Source organism: Eschrichtius robustus, chromosome 3 (assembly GCF_028021215.1).
Source record: "Eschrichtius robustus isolate mEscRob2 chromosome 3, mEscRob2.pri, whole genome shotgun sequence".
Lineage (NCBI taxonomy): Eukaryota > Metazoa > Chordata > Mammalia > Artiodactyla > Eschrichtiidae > Eschrichtius > Eschrichtius robustus.
Genome location: NC_090826.1, coordinates 66,799,734 through 66,825,511, shown reverse-complemented (window position 1 = coordinate 66,825,511; position 25,778 = coordinate 66,799,734). Strand labels below are relative to the sequence as shown.

Below are 25,778 nucleotides of genomic sequence, written 5' to 3'. Positions count from 1 at the left end.
TCAAACCAGAAGCCAGAATGCCTGGTGTGGGTTCTCCATGTCCCTCTGTGATAGTGACAGCGTTACAGAGCTGCCTTCTGCTTCAGCTTTTCCAGCTAAGTCTCTGGCACATTGTGACTGACAAGCAGCTAATACTCTGTAAGTGAGACCTGTGGACTCAATGTTGCTTGTACAAAGCACTCTTTGGACCACAGTTGATGTTCCATGGACTTAAAGATTTGAATAGCACCTGTCTACATCTCAGATGGATTGTTGCATATGGACAGAGGAACCATTTCACATCTTTCCACTTCCTCCCCTCACTTCCAAGTAGAGCTCATTCTTAAACCTAAAGGGATGACTGTCCAATTAGAATAGTTGAAATTTTGATTTGGAAGTGATCTTAGACATACCAGTGTGGCCAACATCCAACGTTTCAAAATAGGAAACTAAGGCACAGAGTAGTTAACTTATTGCCTAGGTTACCCAGCTTGATGTGAAGAGTTTGGTACTTGAATCTAAAGCTCAATTGGAGGGCTCCCTCTGTTACATCCTAACAGAAAGTCCCTATTTCCAAAATTCCCTGCAAAGGCGGACTCTCGAATAACAAAACTTGTTGAAAGTTTAACTTACTATCTCAACTTGTAGTACTTTCCCACTGGGTTCCACAGAGATCATCAATGGAGAAAAATCATTTGTCTAAGATTATGCAGCTTCTAAGCCAGTAATCAATTAAATATATCTGTTTGGAGTTGATTTTATATCTCTTTCCTTTTCAAAGTCCAGTGAGATACATGTTGATTTAAAAATCCATATTTAAACATATGGAAGGGTTCTACAACTAGATATTACAACTTGGATGTGAGTTACCTAGGACAGCCTCCTGACCTTTATCAGACTGTGACAAAAGTGAGAAATAACTTTTTTTCTTAAGCTAGCATAATACAAGGGTTGATTGTTATAGGACATAGCATTACTTACCCTGACAAATACAGGAAATTTTTCACACCATTGGCAGCCATAGCATACATTCCAGCCAGAGCAAGAAATTCCCCCCTTAAGCACCTAATTCATATGCAACAAGATTATGACAAGGATACTGTAATTTTTATCACTCTTCTCTAATAATAGTAAAATTCAATCTTTCTATTATTCTCTCCATTTTCTAATACCAATAAAAATGTGTATTAAGTAAGTACCTAGCACACACACACAGTGTGCACTCTGTGAAGGTTAATCTTAAATGTCAACTTGACTGGGTCACAGGGTGCCCAAACATTTGGTTGAACATGAATCGATAGACTGGGTAAAGCAGATTGCCCACCCTAATGTGGGTGGGCCCCACCCTATCAGTTGAAGGCTAGGATAGAAATAAAAGACTGATCTTCCCCTGAGTAAGAAGAAACTCTCCCTGCCTGACTGCTTTGAGCTGGGACATTGGTTTTTTTCCTGCCTGTGGACTCAACATTGGCTCTTCTTGGGCCTTGGGTCTGTAGGCCCTTGGACTGGAACTACACCATTAGCTCCCCTGGGTCTCCAGTTTCCAACTGCAGATCTTGGAACTTAGCCTCCATGCCAGGAGAGCCAATTCCTTAAAATAAATCATATATGTATATATTTATATATGTATATATCTATTCTATCTTTTTGGTTCTGTTTCTCTGAAGAACTCTAATACACACCCAATGAGTGTTTGTAAATGAACAAATGGATTAGAAAACTTAACTCAAGAGACTTGATAATACCAAAATTTCTTCCAAGAAAAAAAGCAACTTTACTTAAAAACAGGATTCTCCATTAGAATGTCAGAAATGAGATTTCTAGATATTTAAGGTGGTATGGATTCTAGAAAGCATAGGATGTGGTTAAGATATCATTTAGGCCTCAAAATGGATAGGAAATGTATTAGGAAAATGGAACAAGAAACACGTTCAGAAATCCTACTACCAAGATTGAGTCAAGGTTGTGATAAACACCAAGACATTTTGACAGATATTCTACTATTTGAAAAATGTCATAAAGTTGCAGAGATTTACAGAGATATGAGCATAGACCCTACTAAGAGCCTGAGCAGAGATGAGAAAGGGGAACAAATCTGGAGGTGTGCGACATATACATGAAACTGCTCATATCCTCTGAGGAAATGGCCCTGCACATATGTAACACTTTCAGATTGTGGAGATTCTTGATAAGTCTGTTGATATCAATTTGAAAAAGTCCTGAATGACCAAATTCAATACCTCTTCTTCTTTAATGCACATGTTGAAAGGACAGTGTGGACCAAATAAATAAATCAATACATGTTAAACATGTTTTGAAATCAGAATAAACTGTATAATAAAAAGACAGAAATCATACCAATGTCTGCACTGTCTTTTATTCTGAAGAGCTGAAAACACATCTATATATGTTATCTCATTTAAAGCAGGAAGACAGGCATTCCTTTCACACAGGCCAAGAAGGCTTACATTTTAGAAAACTAGAAGCTGTCAAACAGGGCACATTTGAGACATAATCAAAATCAGGAATCAGTACATTGAGACCTTAACGTAAGATCAGGAGCAAAGGATACGCTTGAGCAGAGACACCAGAGCTGAAGAGATGACAGCGGTAGTTTTTGTATCTTTCTTTCAAACCAAGATCACCTTTCTACTTCTGGTATCCCCTAAATTCCCTTGTCGTACAAGTCCCACTCCAAAGGCTATTTTTTAGTGTTGTCCCCTCACCAGTTTTTCTAGGTTTCTCTAGGTGTGCCCCAAGGCCACGTCTTTTGGACTTTGCCAATTCTACACGGCAGCATCTACCTCTCCAGCCACTTAAAAAACTTCCAGCACAAATCGTTTTATAACAGACATTCTTTACTTCCAAAGACAGCATTCAGTTTTGAAAGGTTACTGAACGGTATAAGCAACTGTAAAAAACAAGAATCTAAAATTGAACTTAACAGGGAGTAAAATGATATATAAAAGTAGGTCTAGTGGTACTTTAAAAATAAGTCAGCAAACGTAAGAAGATGTCAACTCTCTGTTCTGTATCCCTTACTCATCCCTTTGCAGGCCCAGCCCTTGGAGTGAAGTAAGGGTGTAGGGTTAGAGGCAATTCAGACAATCCCAGGGCCCCAGGAGATGACCTCTCCTTGCAGGAGAATCAGCTAGTTGATAGAACAGGTGATGAAACATGGCTTATGAATGACATTACCCTGCAACAGATCTGCAGTACCCCAAATTTCCAAACCCATGTGCTGATTAGTCTTACGTATTTATTCAACCTCCACGTTTCCCCTTTATTCATTCTCTTATTTTGAGTCCATCTAGCTTCCTGCTCAGTACTTCCCTCAGGGTGGCTTATACTGTACACTAAGTAGTCCTATACCATAGCCTACTTCCATGCCCAAGTTAGGTTTGCATAACTACTTCCTTGTGTTACCATGGTGTTATAACATGAAGGGTAGCTTGGTTTCCTAAGACACTTTGTATGGCATGGGTGGGGTTCAGTGTTGGTGATAAGCTACTGCTGATCAGTTTTCTTTCAAACCACATTAAGTTTTTATCATCAAATAACCAGATACCTAATTTGCAATAATAGATAAAGTTTCTTCTTTTTAATTTTTACTAAGCTCATATTTTTTGGTCTGTATTTTTGTTTCTTTTTGATGTAAGCCTATTTTTCTCACTTAAGCCTACTTATTCTAAAGCATCATTAAATCTACTACTTTATTTTACTTCTCATTAATTATGTGTTTTATTTATCTGGTGTAAGGCTCTCTTGGTAATTTTGTAGGCCTAAAGAACACCAATAAAATTATTCCTGTTCATTAATTCACTGGGCCTCCAGTCCATTCTTAGAAGGGCAACAGGTTAACTCATTGTCAGGGAAAGAGCAAAGGTCATGGAGTGAGAAAACCTAACTAGCCACAGTGTAGGTTACTAACTTCTCTGAACCTTAGTTTACTCCTCTGTCAAACAGGAATAATAATATATGCTGCAAATGCCATGGGATAGTGTACATTAAATTGTATATTCATATCAGGATGTAAAATTGGAAGTCCTGGCTGAACACGCCGCTTTCACAGATAATAGATGCCAAAGTGATTTATGAGACAGACCAGTCTGCAGGATTTGAAAAGGAGACAACTAAAAGCAATTACATGATCTTAAGCAGGTCAACTACACAGAATATAAGAGGCTTAAGACAGGAAAGAATGAGTGGGAACTTCAGCATGAGCTATGCCGTGAGGTCCCTTCCCCAAAGGGGTGTTTACCCCTTCACAGCCAATCAAGTGAAAGGGACTTTCACAGGACCTCTTGGAAATTTGGTATCTGTCCTCTGCAGCAGAGGAGATGTAGTGGAACTGGCATCAAACATTCAGTGGCAATAATGAGTTGAAAAGTGCCCCCCAGAGTTTCTTCTTGGGACAAAAGTTGTGTGAGTGTGTGCCTTAGATTAAACATAGGCCATGTAAGCAAGGGAACCAGAATGAGGTTGTGTTAGCTCCATTCTGTCCCTTTGAGATGGGAAAACTCATCAAATAGAAGCTGGGGGTGGGCCTCTTATCCACCCCCCTCCAATTCCTTGGGACTATGGAAGGAGTAACGAACTAGTCAGAGGAAAATGAATCATCGCCTATATCAAGAGAACTGTGCAGCTGGGAAATTCCCAGCACTGAGGGTAGAAGGGGGATTCCGAAGAAGCCATGAAAGTGTCCAATGAGAAAAAGTGTTTTAATATAGGCCAGGCCCAGAGAGCATGAGGCCAGCCTACAGCAGAACTGGCCATGCAGGAGCTTGCCTCTCCTCCTTACCTCTTGCTCCAATTCCAAATGGTCTATAAATAGCAGCTAGCTAGTGCAGAGAGAAGGGAGGAAAAAGGAACCAAACGTATCACATTTCCAGGCTGTGGGCCCACTGGGAGAGAAAGAATGGCTGTAATTTTGAATGAAATTAGGTTTGACTGTTACATGGGACTGGACATCTCAAGTACCAAATTGTGACAGTATTTTGTTGCTTAAAGTGACCAGAATATTTTTATTTCTTAAACGGTATCAGAAAACCCATGGGTATATCCAAGTTGAGGTTTCATCTGGCAGCAGAGGAAAAACTGAAAAGAAAGAGAGAGGTGACAAAATAATTTTATCATTACATTCCACAAGTTGTTAGCTTTCAACGTATTTGAGAGATATATACACACACACACACTATACATATATAACAGTATAAAAATGTTATATAAAATATTATGCTACAAATTGAAGTGTCTACAGAGACTGCAATGTAAAATAGATGGGAATTTCCAAGGTCAACCCATCATGTGCAGATTTTCAAAAAACTGTTCCTGGATCTTAGAATTTAATCCCCACTTTGAGAATCCAAGAGGGTCTAGAGTCTGGTGCAAGGAAGAGAAAGAATGAAGGGATTTCATCAGAAGGCTCTTGCTTTCCTAAATCTCCACCTCCCCACTTCTACCCCAAGTCTGATGAGCAGAAAGCCAGAAATCACTGGGAGATCTATGGGCTGTGTTTCCTGGTCAGAAGCTAGAAAGGACTGATGCCTCACTAACCACTGATTATCCAGCCTCCCCTCCCAGAGTCATTCTGGGGAGGGATATGAATGTTTCCCATGGAGCAGATGTGGGTCATATAGGAGAGAGAGCAAGTGTAGGATTTTCTTGCATCATCCCTAGATGATGTCTGCCTAGAAGGCTCACACCCAGCATATGTACGCTGTAGTTCCTAAGGGCTGAGGAAAGAGCCACAGGAGACCATCTAGACTAGAATATGCTTAGGAACATGCTTAGGATGAGGGTCCTCAGAAGAAGGGGCCCAGCGGGGAACCTCTGAAGGAGCCAGGAAACCCTCCTCAACCAGGCAGATCACCTTGAACCAACTGTCAGGCTCAGAGAACTAACAGTCAAGTAAGAACTATCCAAGTAAGGATAGCGTGGTACTATCCCCTTTAACCTTCCTCCCACCTCTTGTTCAACCCTGAGCTGAGGTGACCTTAAATAGCAGCTGTAAGATGAGAAAAGCGGTGAGCAAAGGAGAGTAGAGAAAGGGCCTCAGCCCACGGTCCCCTCTCAGACTGCAGGGCTCCACCTGGGGAAGGGGAGAAGACTGAATGCTAACTCAGGTTCAGAGTTTTGATTATTCCTTAGAACTGGAAATCACAATTACTGAATTGAGACTGTATTTGTGACTTCAAGGCATTTTAGGACCATTTTACCCTTGAGTGAGCAGAGAAATTCTGGAGCCTACTAGAATTTTCATCCAGGAGCAGGGAAAGAGAATCCCTCTCCAAAAAAACAAATGTAAAGGGATGGTAGAAAACAAAAGTTGCATTTTGATTGTATAGTAGTTGACAGTATACCCCAATGCTAGAACAGCCCTGGCACATAGTACGTATTCAATAAATATTGTATTTACATATACATGTGTGAACACACACATACACCTGCAACTCTGGAAACTATAAAGCTTCCTACAGTAATACCTCTAAATAAGTACATTGTTATAACAATTATTAACGGTGGTAGTACCCAGTTCCCTGCGATCTTGATAAATAAGGTTTGCAGTGGAAAGCATTCATCCATTCGTTCACTAATTGAGATGACAAATGTTGATTAAACAACTTCTTTATTCCAGGTACCATGATGAGCAGTGAAATATAATGACGATGCAGCTCCTGTCTTTACAGATCTCACTGTTCAAAGGGGGAAGACGGATAAGCAAACAAACAGCTGGTTCCAGAAATCTTGAAATTTTGACCAGGGAGGAAGAGAAAGGAGAAGAAAGATGATCACAAAAAGTCCGTAAGTGGTATTTGCCCTGGGCTTGCTGAGTTCTGAACAGCCAGCAGCCAGCATAAAGGACAGCATGGGCTGGGGAAATAATGGTACCAGCAAAGAACCAGAAGCATTTTGCTTTCTTCACAAATTCGTGCAGCACTCGTTCTGGAAGTGGAAGCCAGGTTGTTACACAACCATGGACAAATGACAGATGTTAGAATGAGCTAGAATGGATGGCTGGGGAAGTAGTGGGGGTTGAAGGCCAGAATGCCTGGAAATTGTCTTAACGTTGTTTTGCATTCATTCATGTAGTCTCTCATTCCATAAATATTTATTAAGTGTTGGTTCTGAGCCAGCCTGCATGCTCTGGCATGTGGGCTCTAGAGAACTGTCCATTGGAAGCCCACCCTGATCTTCCTGTTCCTTCCTGATACCTCTTCTTGCCAGGGCTTCTTGTTCCGCTCCTTTCCTAGAGAAGACAGTACATAGTCAAGCAATTAAGAACAGGGGCTTGGAATAAACCCTATCTGAATTTTGTCTAGGTGCCTCCAGTCAAGTCATTTAATTTCACTGAACCTCAGTTTCCTCATGAGTTAAAAATCTATAGTGAAAGTACCTCCTTGGAGAGCTGTTGGGTGGATTAAATGAAACAATGCCCGTGAAGGCATTGGCACACTTCCTTCCACACAGGAAGCCCTGGATAAAGGTTAGTTATTTACCATGATCGTTCTCTTTGTTTCTTTTCTGCTCTGCTCCCTGGGAAATTGGGCACTTTATTCTACTCACTACAAATGCTTTGGTGTTTAAAATATTCCTACTTTGTGAAGCATTTAATATTGGTATGCGGGATCTTTTCTCTTTTTTCCTCTTAATCAGTGTTATTGTTAACAACACAGAAGCAACACAGCGATCATGACTCCAAAAGGACTGAAATCTCAGGGGCTCATAACCTTTCAGAAAATGAAAGCTCTCTTGGGCTGAAATTCCAAATGCTGGCTCTTACTGCAAAGGTGAGGTGTGTGTGTGTGTGCGTGTGTGTGTGTATGTGAAGAAAATTTGATAAAATTCTCTTTGACAAATTTCTGAGTCATTGGAGCATGAAAAAAGGTGTTTCTCATCCCTTGAAAGAAATTCTGGGTGCCTTTTTCAGTGCATTAATATCTCAACAAGCAGCTTGATTTTAAAATGTCAAATTTGCCGCAGAACTTGGTTCTTGGGTAGGACAAATGCCTTTGATTTGTTTGAAGAAATTTGATTTGGAAATAGCCAAGTGGTTAGTTGTCGAGACTAAGGCTTTGAAGTCAGAGTATGGATTTCTATTACAGGCCTTTGCAAAGCCCCAGACATTTGCATGTAAAATATTTCTAGGACTTTTGCATATGCTTAGATATTAAAATAAGCATGCTTAATGCATTTATAAGATCCCATCTGTCACATACACAGTGCACTTTAAAATGTTACCCAGTGAGGAAATATCGTCTTGTTGTTTAACTTAATCAACTAGGAGAATGAACAGACAGTGTTGATGAACTATGACTGCTGAGGTCCTAAATGCACAGTTGTATATAATTCTGTACATTGTGCATTGGGAACCTGTTAAATAATAGCTCTTATGAGATCTCCATTTGAAAGAGACGCAAGAATGTGGAGCTGAACCAAAGAGAGTCAAGAATCACTCAAGCATAAAAACAGAAGTCTCAAAAGGACGTTGCAAGGTTAAAACATCCAGTCCCTATCTGAAGTTACAGACTTGTGGGATGTTAGGACTGGGGAGACCCAAGGGAGATCACCTACTCTGAACCATCCATTTGCCAAAATCAGAGTTTGTTAAAACCTTATCTGTGCTTTGCTTTCAGATTTTCAGAAGAGAAAATTCTACAACTTCCTCAAGCAACAAATTCTTGTGCTTAATCATCAGGAAGCTGCAACTACCTTAATTTCCTCCGATTAGGCCTATATTCTTGATGTGTGTGGATTTAAAATAACAATACACCATACATCTCTGTTAGCAACTAATGGTAGAACATGACACTCTGACAAACTGTTAGAAATTGGATATAGTTAATTCAGAGAGGAGAAAACTCACCAGAGGGGCCCCAACCAGAGTTTTTCAATAGATTCACAGTTACCCTATAATGATGCAGGATCCAAATGGTTAAAAAGGAGGGTTTGGAGTAGATGATCTAAGGTCGAGCTCTGTCCCTTACAAACGGTGGAAATGGGCAAATTACTTATCTTCTCTGAGTCTCTATGTCTTTGTAGATAATAGCAATGGATAGTATTGGAATGATGCTGTAAAAAAGACTCAGAAAAGTGTCTAGCCTATTGAAACACCCACTCTATGGTGTTTTGATTGTGGTTGATATTACAGTTATATACCATATTTGCAGGGTAATAAAGGATAGTGATTACCTCTTGTCATTACCTCTATCATCTCTAACAAATATGTTATTTTAAGCTATATACATACATAAGAATTTACCGCTATAAAGAGGGTTTGAAGGACTAGTATTTGGGGCAGGAGTGAAGGGACTCTTAAACAGATTACTGAAGGATCTTTTTCCTCTTTCTTCCTCAGAGATCAATTAAGTATGATAGCAGCTGGAGGTACTATGCATCCCATGCAGGGGAATGGACTAGGTGATATTATGGTATCTTTCTATCTATGATTTCCTGACCTTTGTCTATCCAACATCATCTTTGAATTCCATCTTATTTTCTTAGTTTCATGAAGCATTAATTCATGTTTACACTTAAAAGAAACTTAAGAACAGATATAGAAAGCCACATATACAAGGCTTGTGTCCAATCATAAGATCCAGTTATAAGAAAACGCTATTATTTTAATCTTTTTTCAGCAATACAGAGGAAAAGTCTTGCTTGTTATCACTAGAGATTCTAATTTATCTGGGTAAAATGACGTCTAAATGATTATTGATAGTGGTAACTCTTATGCAAATCTATTTTGGATCAGTAGTTGAATGTTAATTTGCACCATAATGAAAAGCAAATCCTCTAAGTTCTCACTCTCATTATTTAATACAAATTGATGTCACAACATGATCAGTAAAGAAAAAAAAAAGATCTTCTCTATTACTTCCATTTGTTAGTTTCACACATTTAATTATAGACGTGGGAGTTGTCAATTTTGTTGCATTTATTAACCAACAACTATAGACAACTTCACTAGTGTCAGGTCAGTATGTTATATAAAAAATGTGACTTTTTTTTTAACAGGTGGATTGACCAGTAAAGGGATAAAAAATTTGGATAATAAGGGTTTGACACTCACATACGCAGGGGAGTCCTTACAGGCCATACATCAGGATCTTGTTTGATTGTATGATGCTCTGTGAGGTTTAGGGAAAAAAGAAGAATGTTGACTTTGTTTTTCTATACATTCCAGTGACCGGCCCCACCCAAGTCACTTCCTGGAGTAGCCTCTTCTAATGATGTGAAGATGTATGTGCAGTGGATAGTATTTCAGTTCTGCTGTATGTCTCCAGAATACCACTTTAAGCATGTTGATACTGTGCTGAGGAAGGTATTATGAATTATTGGACAAGAGGAAGAGCTACAGCCACAAATCTGAACATGAGAAGAAGAAGGTCAACCAGCGAAAAAAAATCTACAGCCACATGACTGTAAAAAATAATAGTACTGGGAATATTTTGATTTTAGAACAGAAAAAAAACATCATTTTGTCTTATGGGTATTAAAAGCCCATTCCCATCTGAATGGGAGTTAGAGATACTGGGCCTGATGGCAAGGAATCTGACTTACTGAGGAACTGAAGTCTCTCTAAAATTACCTACAGTAGATCAACCAGAACAGAAAAGCCTGGATACATCAAACATAGCACAAGCATTGGTTCAACCTGGGATTCAACAAAATTTCCTCAGAAAGTAAACCAAAAGGGCCTCCACAAAACAGAAAAGGACATGTTTGCAAAAGCTCAGGACAGGTGGTCTACATCCGGTGAAGAAGAAACTTCCCTACCCCAAACAAAACAACCTTTGACCGCATGACATGACAGAGATGGCACCTGCAAGGTGAGTGACATGATAGAGATGGCACCTGCAAGGTGGGCCTACAATAGGCTGAGACTTCATTTAAAGACCATAAAGCAGTTAAAGGGAAATTAGCCCAGACCAGGCAAACAGAATAGGATCAGATGAGGTTAGGAGATGAAAACACACAGTACTGCCCCTATTCTTGCGAACTAGAGGGGGGTTAGAATGAGAGATCGTCATCCACAGTAAGAAACAGGGCCTGTAGGCAGAAGAAACTCACAGCTCCCTTTTCATCACTCCTCCCTATCAACCCTTCCAAGAAGGACCATGCTATGGATTGGTCTGGTTCAAAGATATTTTCCTTGGTCACTGGCCCACAGGTGTCACAATGCTGAAGGTAAGTGATCAAAGATAGAGCCTGAGGAAAAGTGGTATCTTTGGAACAAGGTATGGAGTAAAATGATGAGATACCTTGTCTTTCACGTTCACTGCTTCGTCGCCAGGACTTAGAAGAGTGTCTGGCACATGATAACTACTCAATAAATCTGTGCTGGGTGGATGAATGACTGAATGAAGCAGTGAGTGGAGGCTGGAGGGCGCTCTTTCTCTTGGTGCAACCCTTGCCCCGAGAACGTCTGGAGCAAAGGGCCCCAAGAAAGCTGGGAGAGGAAGCACAGGCCAGCTCTGTCCTGGACAACCAGGACAAACACGCTCGGGATCTCTCTATCTTGAGCTGCTTCTCTTCTCTGACTAATGTGCTCTTCCAGAGCCAGCCTTCATTCCTTATTAGATGGGTGAGATGCCAAAGGCCAGGCTCCAGTGTAGGCTTAGGGTAAAAGGAAGACAGGAAGCTCCTTGCCCTAATTTGCTCCAGACTCTATGTTATAATAAGACCAAGCCGCCCAAAAGGATCTCTGCTGGTCCAGCTTGGCTCACAGAGTACCAGGACCTCAGCTAAGGTGCTACTCAGATAGTGGGTCATGATTCCATCTGCCTCTTTTAACATAAAATATAGGACTCACCAAAAACATGCTTGATTAAAACACAGGAATATGGTCTGCTCTCAGCATATCCAGGGATAAATAATTTGGGGTACTTTATAGGTTTTAAAAATATTTCTCCTTTTTCTCTTTGTAGTCAATGGAAAGTAGAAAGATAGACACGACAATAGGGCAAAGAGCCGGGGAAAAAGACATTACTGGTGTTTCCAAGGAAGCATGTTGGAACACAAGTCAGAAAAGAAAAGATCGAGACAATCCTGGATTATGGCATCCAGGAGAATATTTTTCTCCTGGGCCCAGAGAGGCAGGAGCCAAGGCAGGTGCAGGGGCTGAAAGAGACACTAATCACTGACGAGGATTTCCCTCCCACTGGGTGATTGAAACATGTCCTAAAAGCCCCTCAACGTGAAGGGATATTCAAGCTACTTGTAAACAACACAAATAGATGTGACGGCAGCCAATGGTCTGGGCTAACCAGCTGTTCATTTTCATAAAGGGCAACACGACTTTCAGTTTAGGGTTTTAATGGCAGCTTGTGCCTGATGACATAAAACCCTGTATCCAAACTGCTCCTCTGAGGAGGGGAAAGAAATTTGTGCAAAGCACAAGGATATTGTTCAGAACTAATGTGCTGAATGGTCTCCAGTCCTGAAAATCATACCTAAGCTCATTGCTTCTCAATGAAAATGGCCCTGTTCCATTAAGGCAAGCAATCAACGGTCTTTTTGAAGCCGGCATGTGTGTGAATCAGAATCAGAATCGCTTACATGTTACTTACTTAATGTATTTTCTCACTCTTTTTTCAGTATTTATTTATTATAACTAGGGGACTAGTTAACTACTAGTACCCTCGTAATAAACAATACAAACTTACACTACAGCAGGAGTCTGCGAACTATAGCCCATGGGTTAAATTCAACGAGTAACCGGTTTTCATATGAGCTAAGAATGGTTTGTACATTTTTAAAGGGTTGTAAAAAATAACAAAGAAGGATATGAGACAGAGATCATCAGTGACCTGCAAGACAAAAATATTTACTATCTGGTCTTTCACAGAAAAAGTTTGCTGAATTCTGCATTAGAACATTGTTTATTTTCTTACATCCAGAATTATGAACAATGAAATAAGGAGGAACCAACATGTCAGTTTTGGTTTGCCTAAAGGTTTACAAAGATTCTGTGAAACAACGGAATCCGTCCCCTAAGAGGGAAATCATAAAGACACATAAATTATAAAGTGACCTGTTATGAAATAGTATTATATTAAACAATTGTTACATTTAAATCATTGACTAAAAGCACTCAGACCTCATTTCCTTATTCTGTAAACATTTCTGAAAAATCATCTCAATGATAGGCCAAAAATGACAAAGCCCCAAATTAGCACTAATTCTTATGACTATAGGTATCACTTATTGTGCCCTTACCAGATTAAGTGCTTCGCATACAATATTCCATTGGCTGTTCAAAACAACCCCATGAGGTAGACAGCCTTCTCATTTTACAGCTGAAGTGACTGAGGCTCAGAGGGGTTAATAGCATGTCCAAGCCTCGTGGTTAGTAAGCAATGGGACAAGGATCTGGACTCCATTCTACCTGATCGCAGAGCAAGGGGAAGTAATCTTTGTACTATGCAAACTCAACACAATAATGTCTCCCTTAGAAGAGACGCAGTATACTTTATTTTTCACTTTTTTCACAAATACAGCACAACCTGGCCGATGGGAAGTCCTGACATTGCCTGCTAGGTGAAACCTCACACCTCGGGATCTCAGCCTTCTCCCTACGCGTGCACACGTGCACACACACGCACATGCATACACGCACACACACACACACACACACACAGCCATCCTGCTCAAGACACAAATGCACCCTTTCTGAAAGTTTAAGAATCCATAAAAGGAAGGCATCTCTTTTCCTTTCACTGTGATTTAAAAAGCTGAGGTTAGGGTTTCTTATTTTCATTTGAGGCTATTTAAAGGGAGAAGCTGTAAGTGACGATCATCTTAGTTGAGTGTCGTGTTTCTTATTTTTACTTAAGCAGTGCAGCCTTCCAAGAGGTGTTACTAAAATAAGGTGCAATCCCACGGGGCACTACGTTGCTTGTTTTCTCTCACATGTGTCTCTCCCTCTCCTTTCTTTCTCCCTTCTGCTTGATGTCTCCGCTTTTGCTACCAAATACAGGAGAAAGGAATTAGAAATTACCCTTCAGGCTGGAACAAAAGGGAAAGAGAGCTGGTTGCATCTTTTTGTTTGAAACCTCTAACAGCTCCAGCCCCGACTAGGCCCTCAGTTACCGGCCTGTGTCTCTAGCTGTTCTGGGAGCAGTTTTACAGGGAAGTTGTGCTGTCACATCAAAAGTCACAACTGTAAACTGGACTTACCTTCCTCAAGAATTCAGTTCCTTATCTAGACATATTGCTGTCCACAACAACATTATTTCCCAGACATAGAGTTTCATAATAATTTTATTTTCCTTTCTCCTCTGCCCCCCATCCAATCACCAGGTCATACTGAACCTGGCCGCCTACTGTTCTTCCACATTTTCGCCTACTTCTCTTTCCGTACTTGCCAGCTCATTACCTGACACCTGGATTATGTCCGAGGGCTTTTAATTTGACCCCCCGTCTTGAGACTCTTCCCCTTCACACCCCACTGCCGCATAATAAAGCTCTCAAAATTCGGAGGCTTAAAGTAGTAACTACCACTTATCTGCTCATGTTTCTGCAATGTGGGCAGAGTTCAGTGGCAATGGCTTGTCTCTGCTCCACATGCGTTGGTCGGAGCAACTTGACTTGAGGCTGCAGGAATCAAGCTGGCAATACTGACACATCTGGCGACACTGTCGGGTGGCTGAGCCAGCTGGGGCTGCCTGGGCCTATCTCTTCCCATGATCTTTCATCCCCAGGGCCTCTATCTACCTGGCCTCTCTCTCCAGCAGGCCAGAGAAGTTGGACTTTTTTACATGGTAGCTCAGGATTCCCGGAGGGCCAACATGGAAATGGCAATGTCTCCTAGGGCCTAGGCACAGAAGTTGCACTGTGTCACTTTTATTTCATTCAATTCACAAGTCTAGCCCAGATTCAAGGGGAGGGGATAAACTCCACCTCTTGATGGGAAAAGTGACAAAATAACATTGCAGAAGGGCACGTAGGATGGGAAGGCTTTTTGTGTGACCATCACAATAAAATAAAATCCATATTCTAGCACTTATGTTTCTACCTTAATGGATTCCAGTCTACTCAAAAATAGAATGGTCAGCCCTATAAAAAGTTAATATCCCATCTATAAGTATATTCAAGGACAGATTGGGTGGTATAGGGGCAGCGTCAAATCCAACTCTACAACCTACCTTTCCAATAGCATTGCAAATTTGTAAGGAGAAAGATGACTCAATAAATCAAGAAAAGTATGGACATATGCCAATCATTTATTTGTGGTGAAGAATCTTTTTTTTTTTTTTTTTTGGTGGAGAATCCTTGTAAATTCTAACTTCACATTGTAGACCACAATGATTTTCAAATGTTCACCTTAGACTTACTACCTGGAAATGTTCCACCTGTGGAAGCAAACACCAGTGTCTCACTTTGTGGGCACAGTTTCTCATCATACCAGAATTCTCACTCCTTTGTCAGACTCTACATTCTGGCCAGTGTCATCTTGTCTCCGGAAGTTACTGCTGCATAACTACTTTGTTTATCAGTCCTACTCCATTCCTCACTCCTGACACTTCTTTTCTCCCACCAGCTCAGCTTGTTCCCGTTTCACAAAGACCACCAGCTATTAGTCTTGAACGCTTTCAACTTCCTGCTCCATATGTGTCCTTAGCTTTGCCTCTCTTTACTGCCCCCACCCTAGCCCCAGCCTTAGGAAACAAGAAACCCCTCCTATCCAAGGGTTATCCATCCATCCACCCCTTCTCTAAGTTCTACCCTCCCTCATCTTCTCAGTAATACTATTCCATCAATTAAGCCCTAACTTTTCTACATCTTCAACCTATCACTCTCTGAGAACCACTTCTTTTCCTCCAGCTTATAAAATATTCATATTTCACTTATCTGGAATAAACTTCCTAATCTCTACCCCCTAGCAAACTATGACCTCATTTTCTTTCAAGTTCTCATATCCAAGCTTCAAAAGTAATCTCAGCTTGTCTTTGCAATCTCATCAAAAACCACAGCTAATATTTACTGAGGCCTTTCAAGGAAACTAGAACTGTTCTAAGCATTTTACCCACTTGATCTCATTTACTCCTCATAACAGCCTTGAGATGGTTCTATTTTTATTCTCAGTTGGTAGAAGAGGAGACTGAGGCAGACAGATATTTAGTAACCTGCCCACAGTCAACAGCTAGTGATTGGCAGAGTTTGGGTTTGAACTTGGATGGTGCACCTCCAGAGTCTGTGGACTCATTCATCAGACTTCAGCGACTCAACTATTCATGCTGTTCAGCCCACTGCCGTCTGGCTTCTGCCTTTACTGCTTCCCTGAAACTGCTCTCACAAAATCACCAAGGCTATGCTAGTTGCCAATTTCAATTGACACCTGTTGGTACTCATCTAAGGTGGCTGACAAATTATTTGTGAAGAGGGACGAGGAACAATGAAACTGAAAAGAGAAGAAAGAGGGCAGAGACTTTCCATCTCCTGTTCAGGTTGGGAAGGCATAGTATGGGAAACTTGGTCCTTGTCCAGCATGGCTGAGACCAAGAAAATGGACCTTTTCTCCCGCCCATTCATGGCTTATGTATTTTAGAACAAATTTCTGCATGGAAACATCTGAAATGTTAGTCAATTCAAATCACAAACTCACAAATAAAGGCAAGTGTTCATTGTGCTTGCGAGTCACTCCACAAATCGAGTGTTTACCTCCTTATACACCAATTTTGCAAGGGCTGTTGAATACCCTTACTCACTAACACCTGCACAGAACATGGGCCTGCAAAGCGCTATGGCTGTTAGAAGAACTTCATAATACTCAGTCTTATAACAATTGGTCAATTGTGTTGAAATGTGCAACTATTGAAAAAAGTCCCCATTGTTAAAAAAGTAACCTTCATCCTGTTTCAAGTTTGAAAACAGAACTTAGACATTCTTGTGAAAGCTGTTTGAAAAAATACAATAACAACAAGAAGTTTCACAAATTATGCCAAAAGACTGAAGAATGTAAAACAAAGGGCAAATAGTTCATTCTTAGATATTTGAATATTTTTTATTTCTATCTCATTTAGTCAACAAATGTTTAGTGAATGCTAAGTATATGCATGTTGCCATACTCTGTGCAGAGAGATTTGAGAAAAAACAGGCCCTACACTTTTCAGCTTTAAATGCTAGTGCTCACTATATGTGCAAACTGGTGAACATTTGCTCATCCATGAGGCATATGCTGATTGCCCACAATGAGTAGGTATGTCACTGCCTTTAAGGATCCTCCTTTTGAGGAGCTTATAAATCACTGGAGAAAAAAGACAAGAATACCATGAACAATAATACAAAGTAGGAAAAATACTTTTAAACACTTGGAACAGCTATAAGCGTATAGTAAGCATTCGATAAATATTTGTTAAATAAACAGTCCGTGCTATAACATAAGTTCATATTAAGTGCTACAAACACTAGAATAAGGAACTCAGTGGGTGTTTCAGTGTATCAGTGAAGATATATTTGAACTGGACCTGAAAGAGATTCAGACTACCATTGATAGGCATGGAGAAAAATGTTCCAGGGCAAAGCCATGGAGGCAGGAAAACCCAAAAGATATGTGACCAGTCGCTTTTGCCTGGATTGGGTGGTTAACCGAGAAGTTAGTATTTTAATCAATAGATAATAAGGAACCAGCAACATTATTGAGAGTAGTAGGAGAGGATTAGAACTTTGACTTAAGAAGGTGAATTGGCAACGGGGTGTTAACATAGACAGGAGGGGTGAGATTCTGAGAGGGAAAGAAGAAACCAAGTCATGCTTGTCCTTCTATCAACAACCAGCACAAGGCCTGGCTGTCAGTCATTAGAATAGACATCTGCCACCTGCTTACAGCAGCCAGTTCCTGCTTCTGGTAAAAGCACCTGAGCAAAAGCATCCTTGTCCCATGCTCAGCCCAGTTGGAGCTGATCCTGGCTCCAGGGGAGAACGGTTTACCCAGGCAAAACCTTGGCCTCAGTGATGGGTTCTTGAGATGGACATGTGACCTGACTTGGACTAAAGTAATCAGAACTTTAGTTTTTGTCCAAATTCTTGGGGAGGAAAGCCCTTGATTTGTCTTCCTCTTGGATTTGGGTACGTATGAGGGAAAAACCTGTTTGAAAATAGAGACAACACAGGAGAAAATGTATTTTATGCTTGTGATATAATAACTTCCTAAGTTGCTTAAAGCCATTTTTAGCTGGAACTTTCATCTTACTTGGAAATAAAAAGTATCCTGGCTGATACAATAAGAGCTTTATTTAAGGAATAAACATAAGAATGGGTGATTGGTTTTATATGCAGAAGTAGAACAGACCTAGTGGGAGAGGAGGCCAGTCTTTTGTTAGGCTATCTACCAGATCACGCCCCATTCCTAGATGCCGGCAGTCAATTAGTTTCACTTAGAATCTCTTTCACCCATGAGCTATGATTGATTTCCACCCAACAGTATTATGATATGTTTCTATTAAGTCAATCACAGAGAATCACAGTACTAGGCACACAGTAGCAATGCAATCAATCCTTTGATTGATGTGTTGCAGAACCTAAGCTTTAGAGAGAAAACAAGTCATGAAGGATCCTGTTTCCAAAAAAAAGTATAGTTTCGCTGCAAGTAAAAAGAGGTTAATACTGGAAATGCCGCTCAGCTGGACCACATAATCTCCACTGGGCAAATGCTAGAGAAGCAAAAGGGCCCATTTTCGTTTGTGCTCACCGGAAGCAATGGCTCCATTAATACAGGAAAAAAAAAAAAAATCAAATACCCGTCAGAACATTTCAAACTTTTTTCATTATAGGAGCTTACTACAAACCAGTCACAGCCACTCAGTATTCCCATGGTGGTATTCCACTGCCAAGGCTTTGGCTGTTCTGAAATGAAGTAACTGCTCTCCTCTGCCTCACCTGTCATTAAATCGGTGGACTTGATACATCATTCATAAGCTTCCTGGTGTTATTTATTGTGAATCTCCCTGGCTCAAGTCACATTTGATCAACATACTGAGATACAAGTGTTCTAGCCACTAAACAAAACTTTTGTAAGAAGAGAAATGATTTGAAACATGTTCTGGATTCAGCTTTCCTTAATACAGTTAACTGGATTAGCTGCCAGGTATCTGTCTCTTTGTGAATTATTTGATAAATTTGTGACTTTTCCCCCCCAAGGTTCTGAATTGAATTTATTCAATATTTACTGAGCGCCTACACTATGCAAGACAATGTGCTGGATCCTAGGGCAATCTGATGTTTTGTGCTATTAGATATCCTCCAAATCCATAGTAAAGTAGCAAAAATGTAAATGAGGAGGACATGAAGGAGGAAACAGGAGGAGGTGTGTTGTGTTAGGGTAGCAATAAACAGGGAAAAAGAAGTCTTTCAACAATAGTCTTTTGTTAGGGAAAAAAACCCCAACAATTTTGGCTAACTCCCAGGATAAATCATTGCAACACATAACCAGAGGAATTGAAAAGAAATAGATACAATAATTGTCTCCTGCATAAATAATATTATTTTACTACCTAGCTAATAATATTGTAATAATCAATAAGTTATCCTTTGTGTCACTTTTTCTTTTATACTACTGAGGCAGAAAAAGCAATGATTCCCCATCTGCAAATACAGTGAGAAAGACTATTATTTTTTCGTGGGTGATGCCAGAGTATCTCCCTTCCTTCCTCCTTGCCTCTCTTGATTCCGTCCTTCTCTTCTTGCCTCCTTCTTCTTTCTACTTCATAAATATTTACTCAAAACCACTAAAAAGTTTAGGAGAAATTTCCATAGTTTTTGCTATTGATTAGAAACCCCTTCTAATTAACTACACTGGCCCTTCATACTCTGGACCTGGAATTCCATAGTCCCTCAATCTCAAATGATAGGTGTCTAGATTCTCAAGTATAACAAGAAAAGACATAATACTTTGGTAAAAAATGAGTAAAGAACAGGAACAAAACTATGACTAAACTCCCCATTTATCAGTCCTTTTAGTGGTGTGGGTGAAGGTAGCAGCCTCGAGAGTTTACATCGTTTCATTTACTGCAGGGCTGGTATATTGAGTGATGAGAAGCTGACAAATTTGGGGGCAAATCTCCCTCAGTATACTTACAACCAAGAAATACATACAACATTGTCTTTTTTGCAGGGTGTTCTATTTAGTAAAATTCAAGGCTAAAGGATTTTTTGCTTCTTACTGTATGAATCTAGAAGGCTAACATCAGGCTCTTCATCAATGTGACCCAAATAGCCATTTAAATCATAGGCACTAAACAATATGGAAGTAAAGGCTTTATCTAGTTACTAACCAGTACTTAGGTGAGGGTCTTTGCTCTCTGCTACTTTCATTTTATCAAGATTTTATGAACCCAAGACTTTTCACATATGGGCAAACTGAGCTAAACCCATCCTCACTCACTCTGCTTACTGTTGTAGAACTGAAAGGAAGGAGGGTGGAAGGAGAGAAGAGAGAAAGGCAGGGAGGAAGAATGATTGATTCTGGTATATATAATACCACAATTTTAGCAAAAAAGATTTTCAGAAAAAAACAAAACAAAACATGAGAGTGTCAGCAAGAGCTTGCATAAATCCCAATATTTGGCATTTCAACACAAGTTACTCACTGGTGGAGTTACATAAAAAGCAAATAATCTTATCTGAACACTGCTGTGGACTTTCAGTCAATTGATGCAATCAAAATTGCATTTTATTTTATTTCATTTTATCTTAATTTATATATTACCTCTTTCTAAAATTGTTTCAGGCATCAGTTCGATCACTATGTATTTAAGTACCTGTATTAAATTCAAGAAACAATTTTTACAAACAACTTTCTCTTAATTAAGGGAGAAAACAATTGGAGAATATGGGATGAATATAGAATTAATTGCCTGCTATCCCACTAGTCAGGTGACCACTATTGATAAGTTTACATCTCTTTAATTTCCTTTTCTTATGAGTGAGAGTGTAAAAACTGGAGTCATGTCCTATTCATAATTTTCTATCTCACTTTTTTTCACATAACTTTACTGTAGACATTTACTTGATTGACAGATATTTTTCTACTTTACTTTCAATGCCCATTTAATAGTCCATAGTATGACTAGAACACGCTTTATATAACCAATCCTTTATTGTTGGGTATTTAGGTTATTTCCAACAGGTCTTTTTCCATGGATACTTTTACGTCTGATTCAAGCCTGGAAGGGATATTTTCATATTCCCTTTCTGTCCTGTGGTTCTTTGGGATAGAGCTTTCCCACAAAGCCTGTTTACCCCACTCATATAAGGATTTTTCAGTTCATGCCCCACAAACTACACTGATGCAACATGTTAAGGAAAATGACTTCTCTCTAAATTATCTGATGAGAGATTCTCACTCGAGGCACGAGCATAATTAAAAAACCCCAAAAAGAACATGAAAGGAAGATTTCATTATTATGGAAAGATGTCTAACTCTTCTGATTACCTATTTGGTTTCTCTTTTGCTTAAATTTGATCAGTTAAATGTCAATTTTCCAAATCCTTGACACTCTCAGGCCCAAAGGTTTACATTCGAACAGCTACAATATCTTCGCAAAGTTCCAATAAAAAATATAAAATCTTTCTCATTGATATTAATATTTAGAGTTAGGTAGTTTTTAGATCCTAACTATTGCTGAACGCAAAACAACATTGTAAAACTAAAATTAAATTTAAAAGCTAAATCTGAACACATTTTACCAAATTCTGTTTCTTCATACACTCACAATAACTTCATATCCTCATAATCATATTTTTTCACTGAGCCCCATATCATGAAATTTTATATGTCACCAATTAAACTTCATGTATCTAAATCCACATAGATTTAAAAAATTGACTGACTCTCAATTTGCTGAGTGCTTGAGTTGTCTCTAACTGTTCACTAATATAAAAAATTCTGCAATGAACATCTTAGCTTTTTTATTCTTCTAAATGATTTCCTTAGGCTAAATTCCCAGAAGTGTAATTATAGGATTAAAGCATATAGACACTTCTATGTATTGTCAAAATGCTTTTTAAAGCAACTGTATTGCTACCAATAGGATATGAGTTCAGCAGCTTCACCAATATTGTACCAGCAGTGACTATTATACTTTTAAGAGAATTTCTAATCTACAGATGTAAGATGGTAACTGCTCATGGGTTTTAATCTGTGTATTTCTATGAGTTGCTCTCTCAAGAACCCCGGGGAGCTATGTGCTGGATTCTCATTTGGTGAAGTGGTAGTCAGAACAAGCAGATATGTAAATAAAATGGGTCACTCCAGAGCAATTTCAGCTCATTGAGACATCTCTCCTCTTCTAAATAAAAGATGATCTAGGGAGTTGATACAAGTTTGTATCTCCTTATATCTGAGTCAGTGTCATCATCACAATGATTTAAAACAACTATTTGAAATTGAAGGTCAGTTTTTCTGGAGACTAACAATATTCAATCTAGATTTGTTTGATGTTAAGGCTATTACAAACCACCACAGGGAGAAATGTTTGTTATGACACAATTTATTTCTATATGAGCTTTCTTTATACCAAGAGTCATAAAACATTTTACAGTGATACATAAGCTAATGGTCCCTGTAGAATGCTGATTTTTCAATGTTTATTTAACTTGGAATGAAAAATTGGTTGTTTTATTTTCTGGCAGGTAACAGCTGACTTTCCAACAACTACGTTAAAGAAAATAATCCCAGAGGTTAAGAAAGACCAGAAAGAACGTAGACCTGGAACATCATGATTTACCCTCTCCCAGTGCCTCACACAGAACTGAGGAAATGCAACATTGTGGTGAAAACAAAGGAGGATTGGAAAAGAATAGGAAACAATAGCAATCCTCCCTAACAGGGAAAACCTGTCAACCAAAGAATATTTGTTCCTAAAAGAAGTGAAAAACACTCTCTTGTCTTTTCCCAGTAAGTATGCAACTCCTCAGCTGCTTTCAGGGTATGGCTGATACAACATTTAAATGATAATGTAAGACAATTTGAAGTTCACCATATCAAATACAGCAACGGCTCCGCAATGAACCAACTAGAAAGAAGAATCAATGGCTGTACTGTTGAATGTTTTAGGCCTCAGGTAGTATTTTCACTAATTAAATTTATAACCAGCTGGCTTGCTTGCTTTTGCTCTTTCATTGAAGTCAAAACATCATAACTCCCCATTGAGATGATACTGACAGTTTTCAGGTAGACTTCTTGGCTTTCTCTTTTCTTTTAGCCCCATTCCCTCATCTTAGCATAGAAACTCTGGGAAATTCTTGCTTCCAAGGGAATAAAGGGTAGGTAGGGTTCTTTTAAAAGCACATAGAAGTAAATCAGTTGGTCAGTGGTAAAGCCTTTTACTCTCCAAGGACACAAGTTCAGGAGAAAGCCTCATTGGGTTGTAGGGCAAATGACTCAATATCTAAAATGCAGAAAATTCAATGTTTGATTGTTATTTACTTGAGGGTTTCCAAAGTCCTTTGCTAATATATAGTTCATTTATTCCTCCTCCTCTCCTTCAAATTCCATTCTCTTTAATCTTTTACCACTCGAAGGGAAGAAATGGATCCCAATCAGATTTTTTTCCCCGCAATTTATAGAATGCCTGCTTTTTAAAACATGTTTGAAGCTTTGATAAGATCAAACATGATGGCAAATGAGACTTTTGGCAAAGTTGATGGCAAAAACAAAGAGGCTTTTGGGAGATGGAATAGTGGAAAGAACGCTTCTGACTTAGGTGAGGCTAAGTTCAAATCTTAGTTCTGAAGCTAGCTGTGTAATCCTGCACAAGTCACTTATCCTCTTCAACTCTCAGCTTCTTCATCTATAAAATGGAATTAAGAGCCACCTGGTAGGGACTTCCCTGGTGGCACAGTGGTTAAGAATCCACTTGCCAATGCAGGGGACACGGGTTCGATTCCTGGTCCGGGAAGATCCTACATGCTGCGGAGCAACTAAGCTCGTGTGCCACAACTACTGAGCCTGTGCTCTAGAGCCCGCGAGCCACAACTACTGAGCCCGTGTGCCACAACTACTGAAGCCCACGCACCTAGAGCCTGTGCTCTGCAACAAGAGAAGCCACCGCAACGAGAAGCCCGCACACCGCAGCGAAGAACAGCCCCCGCTCGCCGCGTCTAAAGAAAGCCTGCGTGCAGCAATGAAGACTCAACACAGCCAAAAATAAATAAATAAATTTATTTATTTAAAAAAAAATAATAATATTGTTTAAAAAAAGAGCTACCTTGTACAGCAATTGCAATGACCAAATAAGATGATAATGTAAAGATCCTAGTATGACGCCTGCCCAATACAATGTGTGGCATACAGCAGGCAATGAATAAATGGCCACTGGCTCTGTTATTGCTGTTGCCAGGGTTTAGGTTATCACCCCATACTCTTTCATTCTTCCCTGAGAACAGACGACAACACCCAACTAGGACTCGCACATTGGGGGCTGGTGGCAAAATTTGTTAGCAAGACGGGCAGTTCCCTCATTCTTCCACAGGAGTCTTCCTCCCAGGACACCTGCCACAAAGCCTAGTGAACTGGGTAATTAACGACTAAGGCTGTGACCACTTCATGGGTCGTGATCAACATCACCCACAATGACAAATATTTATTGAGCTTTTCAAGTATGTGTTAGATAGAGATAAAATATATTTGTAGGAACCAGCGGTTGTGGTTTAAATACCTTTCCATATTGATTAATCAGATGGCTTCCTGGAAACATATATAAAAATAAATAAGTCTTCTGAAATTGTTTCAACTGTGTCTGTCAGAAAATTAGCTAAGGCATAAGTCAGGAGGACTGGAAGATTTTAAAGGAAAGTGTTAGAGTGAAAGTGGTGCTCCGTCAAGGCACACAATGCTGAAGGGATGATCTATAAAGAAGCGGGCAGGGTAGAGAAACCATGGTGATATGCTGTACCCCAGACCTGGCAACAGTGGGGCACTGGAGAAACAAGAGGAGGGGCAGTGGTCACTGGAACACAGAGGCAGAAACAACTGTGTGGAGAGAGTGCCTGAAAGGAGCTCTGATTTTCGGTACAGCAACAGAGCCTGCCTGGCATGACTTTGCAAGGAGGGAGCTGGGAGAATAAATACTCCTACCTCATTCTCCTCCTTCCTTCTGATCTCCTGCCAGGCCACCCACTGGCTAAGCCCAACCAGAGGGCAGAGAGCAAAAGAGTCCTTGGCTGCAATCCATATGAGCTGACCTCCCAGGGCGGAGAGCTAGGTGAAGATCATAGAGTGGGCCTGGAGGGCAGGTGGAGGACCTTCAGTCTACCCATAGACCCAGGCAAGATGGAACCAAGTCTTAAAGTGGGAAAGCTCATAGACCAGGTGATCCTTTAGAGCAGGAATTGTACCTTGCTCACTTTGTTATTCTATTGTCCCATAATTACCTCGCTCAGAGTAAGCACCCAACAAATGTTTGTTTTAGGAAGAGCAGTATTGCTTGGGTATTCTTCAGTATTGGATTTTTTAAAGAACATTTTCAGTTTGCTACTAAACCGATCAAAAGCGTGTCTCTGCAGAGTTATAGAGAATTATGAAAATAGACAAAGTGACAAAAGTTTGGCATGTGAGGTCAAAACTGTCTTATCTCCAATGAGCTGTGCAAGGCAGCTCTGCACATGAATGCATTCCACGGCAAAGCTGGGCTCCCTCACAGCAAGTTGAAGTTGAAATCCTATATTAATGCTATTGACTGATACAAATGGAGCCCCACAATTTACCTAAAGTAGCAGTGCTTTTAGGTTAACATTTGGAGGAGCAAGTTTAAAGAAGAGTAAAAAAATGAAATAATCCTGTGAATTGTAAAGTT

General features: G+C 39.9%; 1 protein-coding gene across 2 annotated transcripts in view; it reads right to left on the bottom strand.

The window, feature by feature from the left end:
• Positions 1 to 25,778, bottom strand: part of ST6GALNAC3 (ST6 N-acetylgalactosaminide alpha-2,6-sialyltransferase 3) — a 550,540-nt gene that overhangs the window by 144,311 nt on the left and 380,451 nt on the right. Inside the window, exons 4-5 of one of the 2 annotated variants that reach the window (XM_068538029.1) lie at positions 10,052 to 10,109; positions 7,141 to 7,228 (exon numbers count right to left, since the gene is read on the bottom strand). The exons of the other annotated variant lie outside the window; for it this stretch is intronic. Coding sequence (XP_068394130.1) covers positions 10,082 to 10,109 — 28 coding nt within the window. The 3' untranslated portion in view covers positions 7,141 to 7,228; positions 10,052 to 10,081. Of the gene's footprint in view, positions 1 to 7,140; positions 7,229 to 10,051; positions 10,110 to 25,778 lie in introns of those variants that run through there. 2 annotated transcript variants of the gene reach the window in all.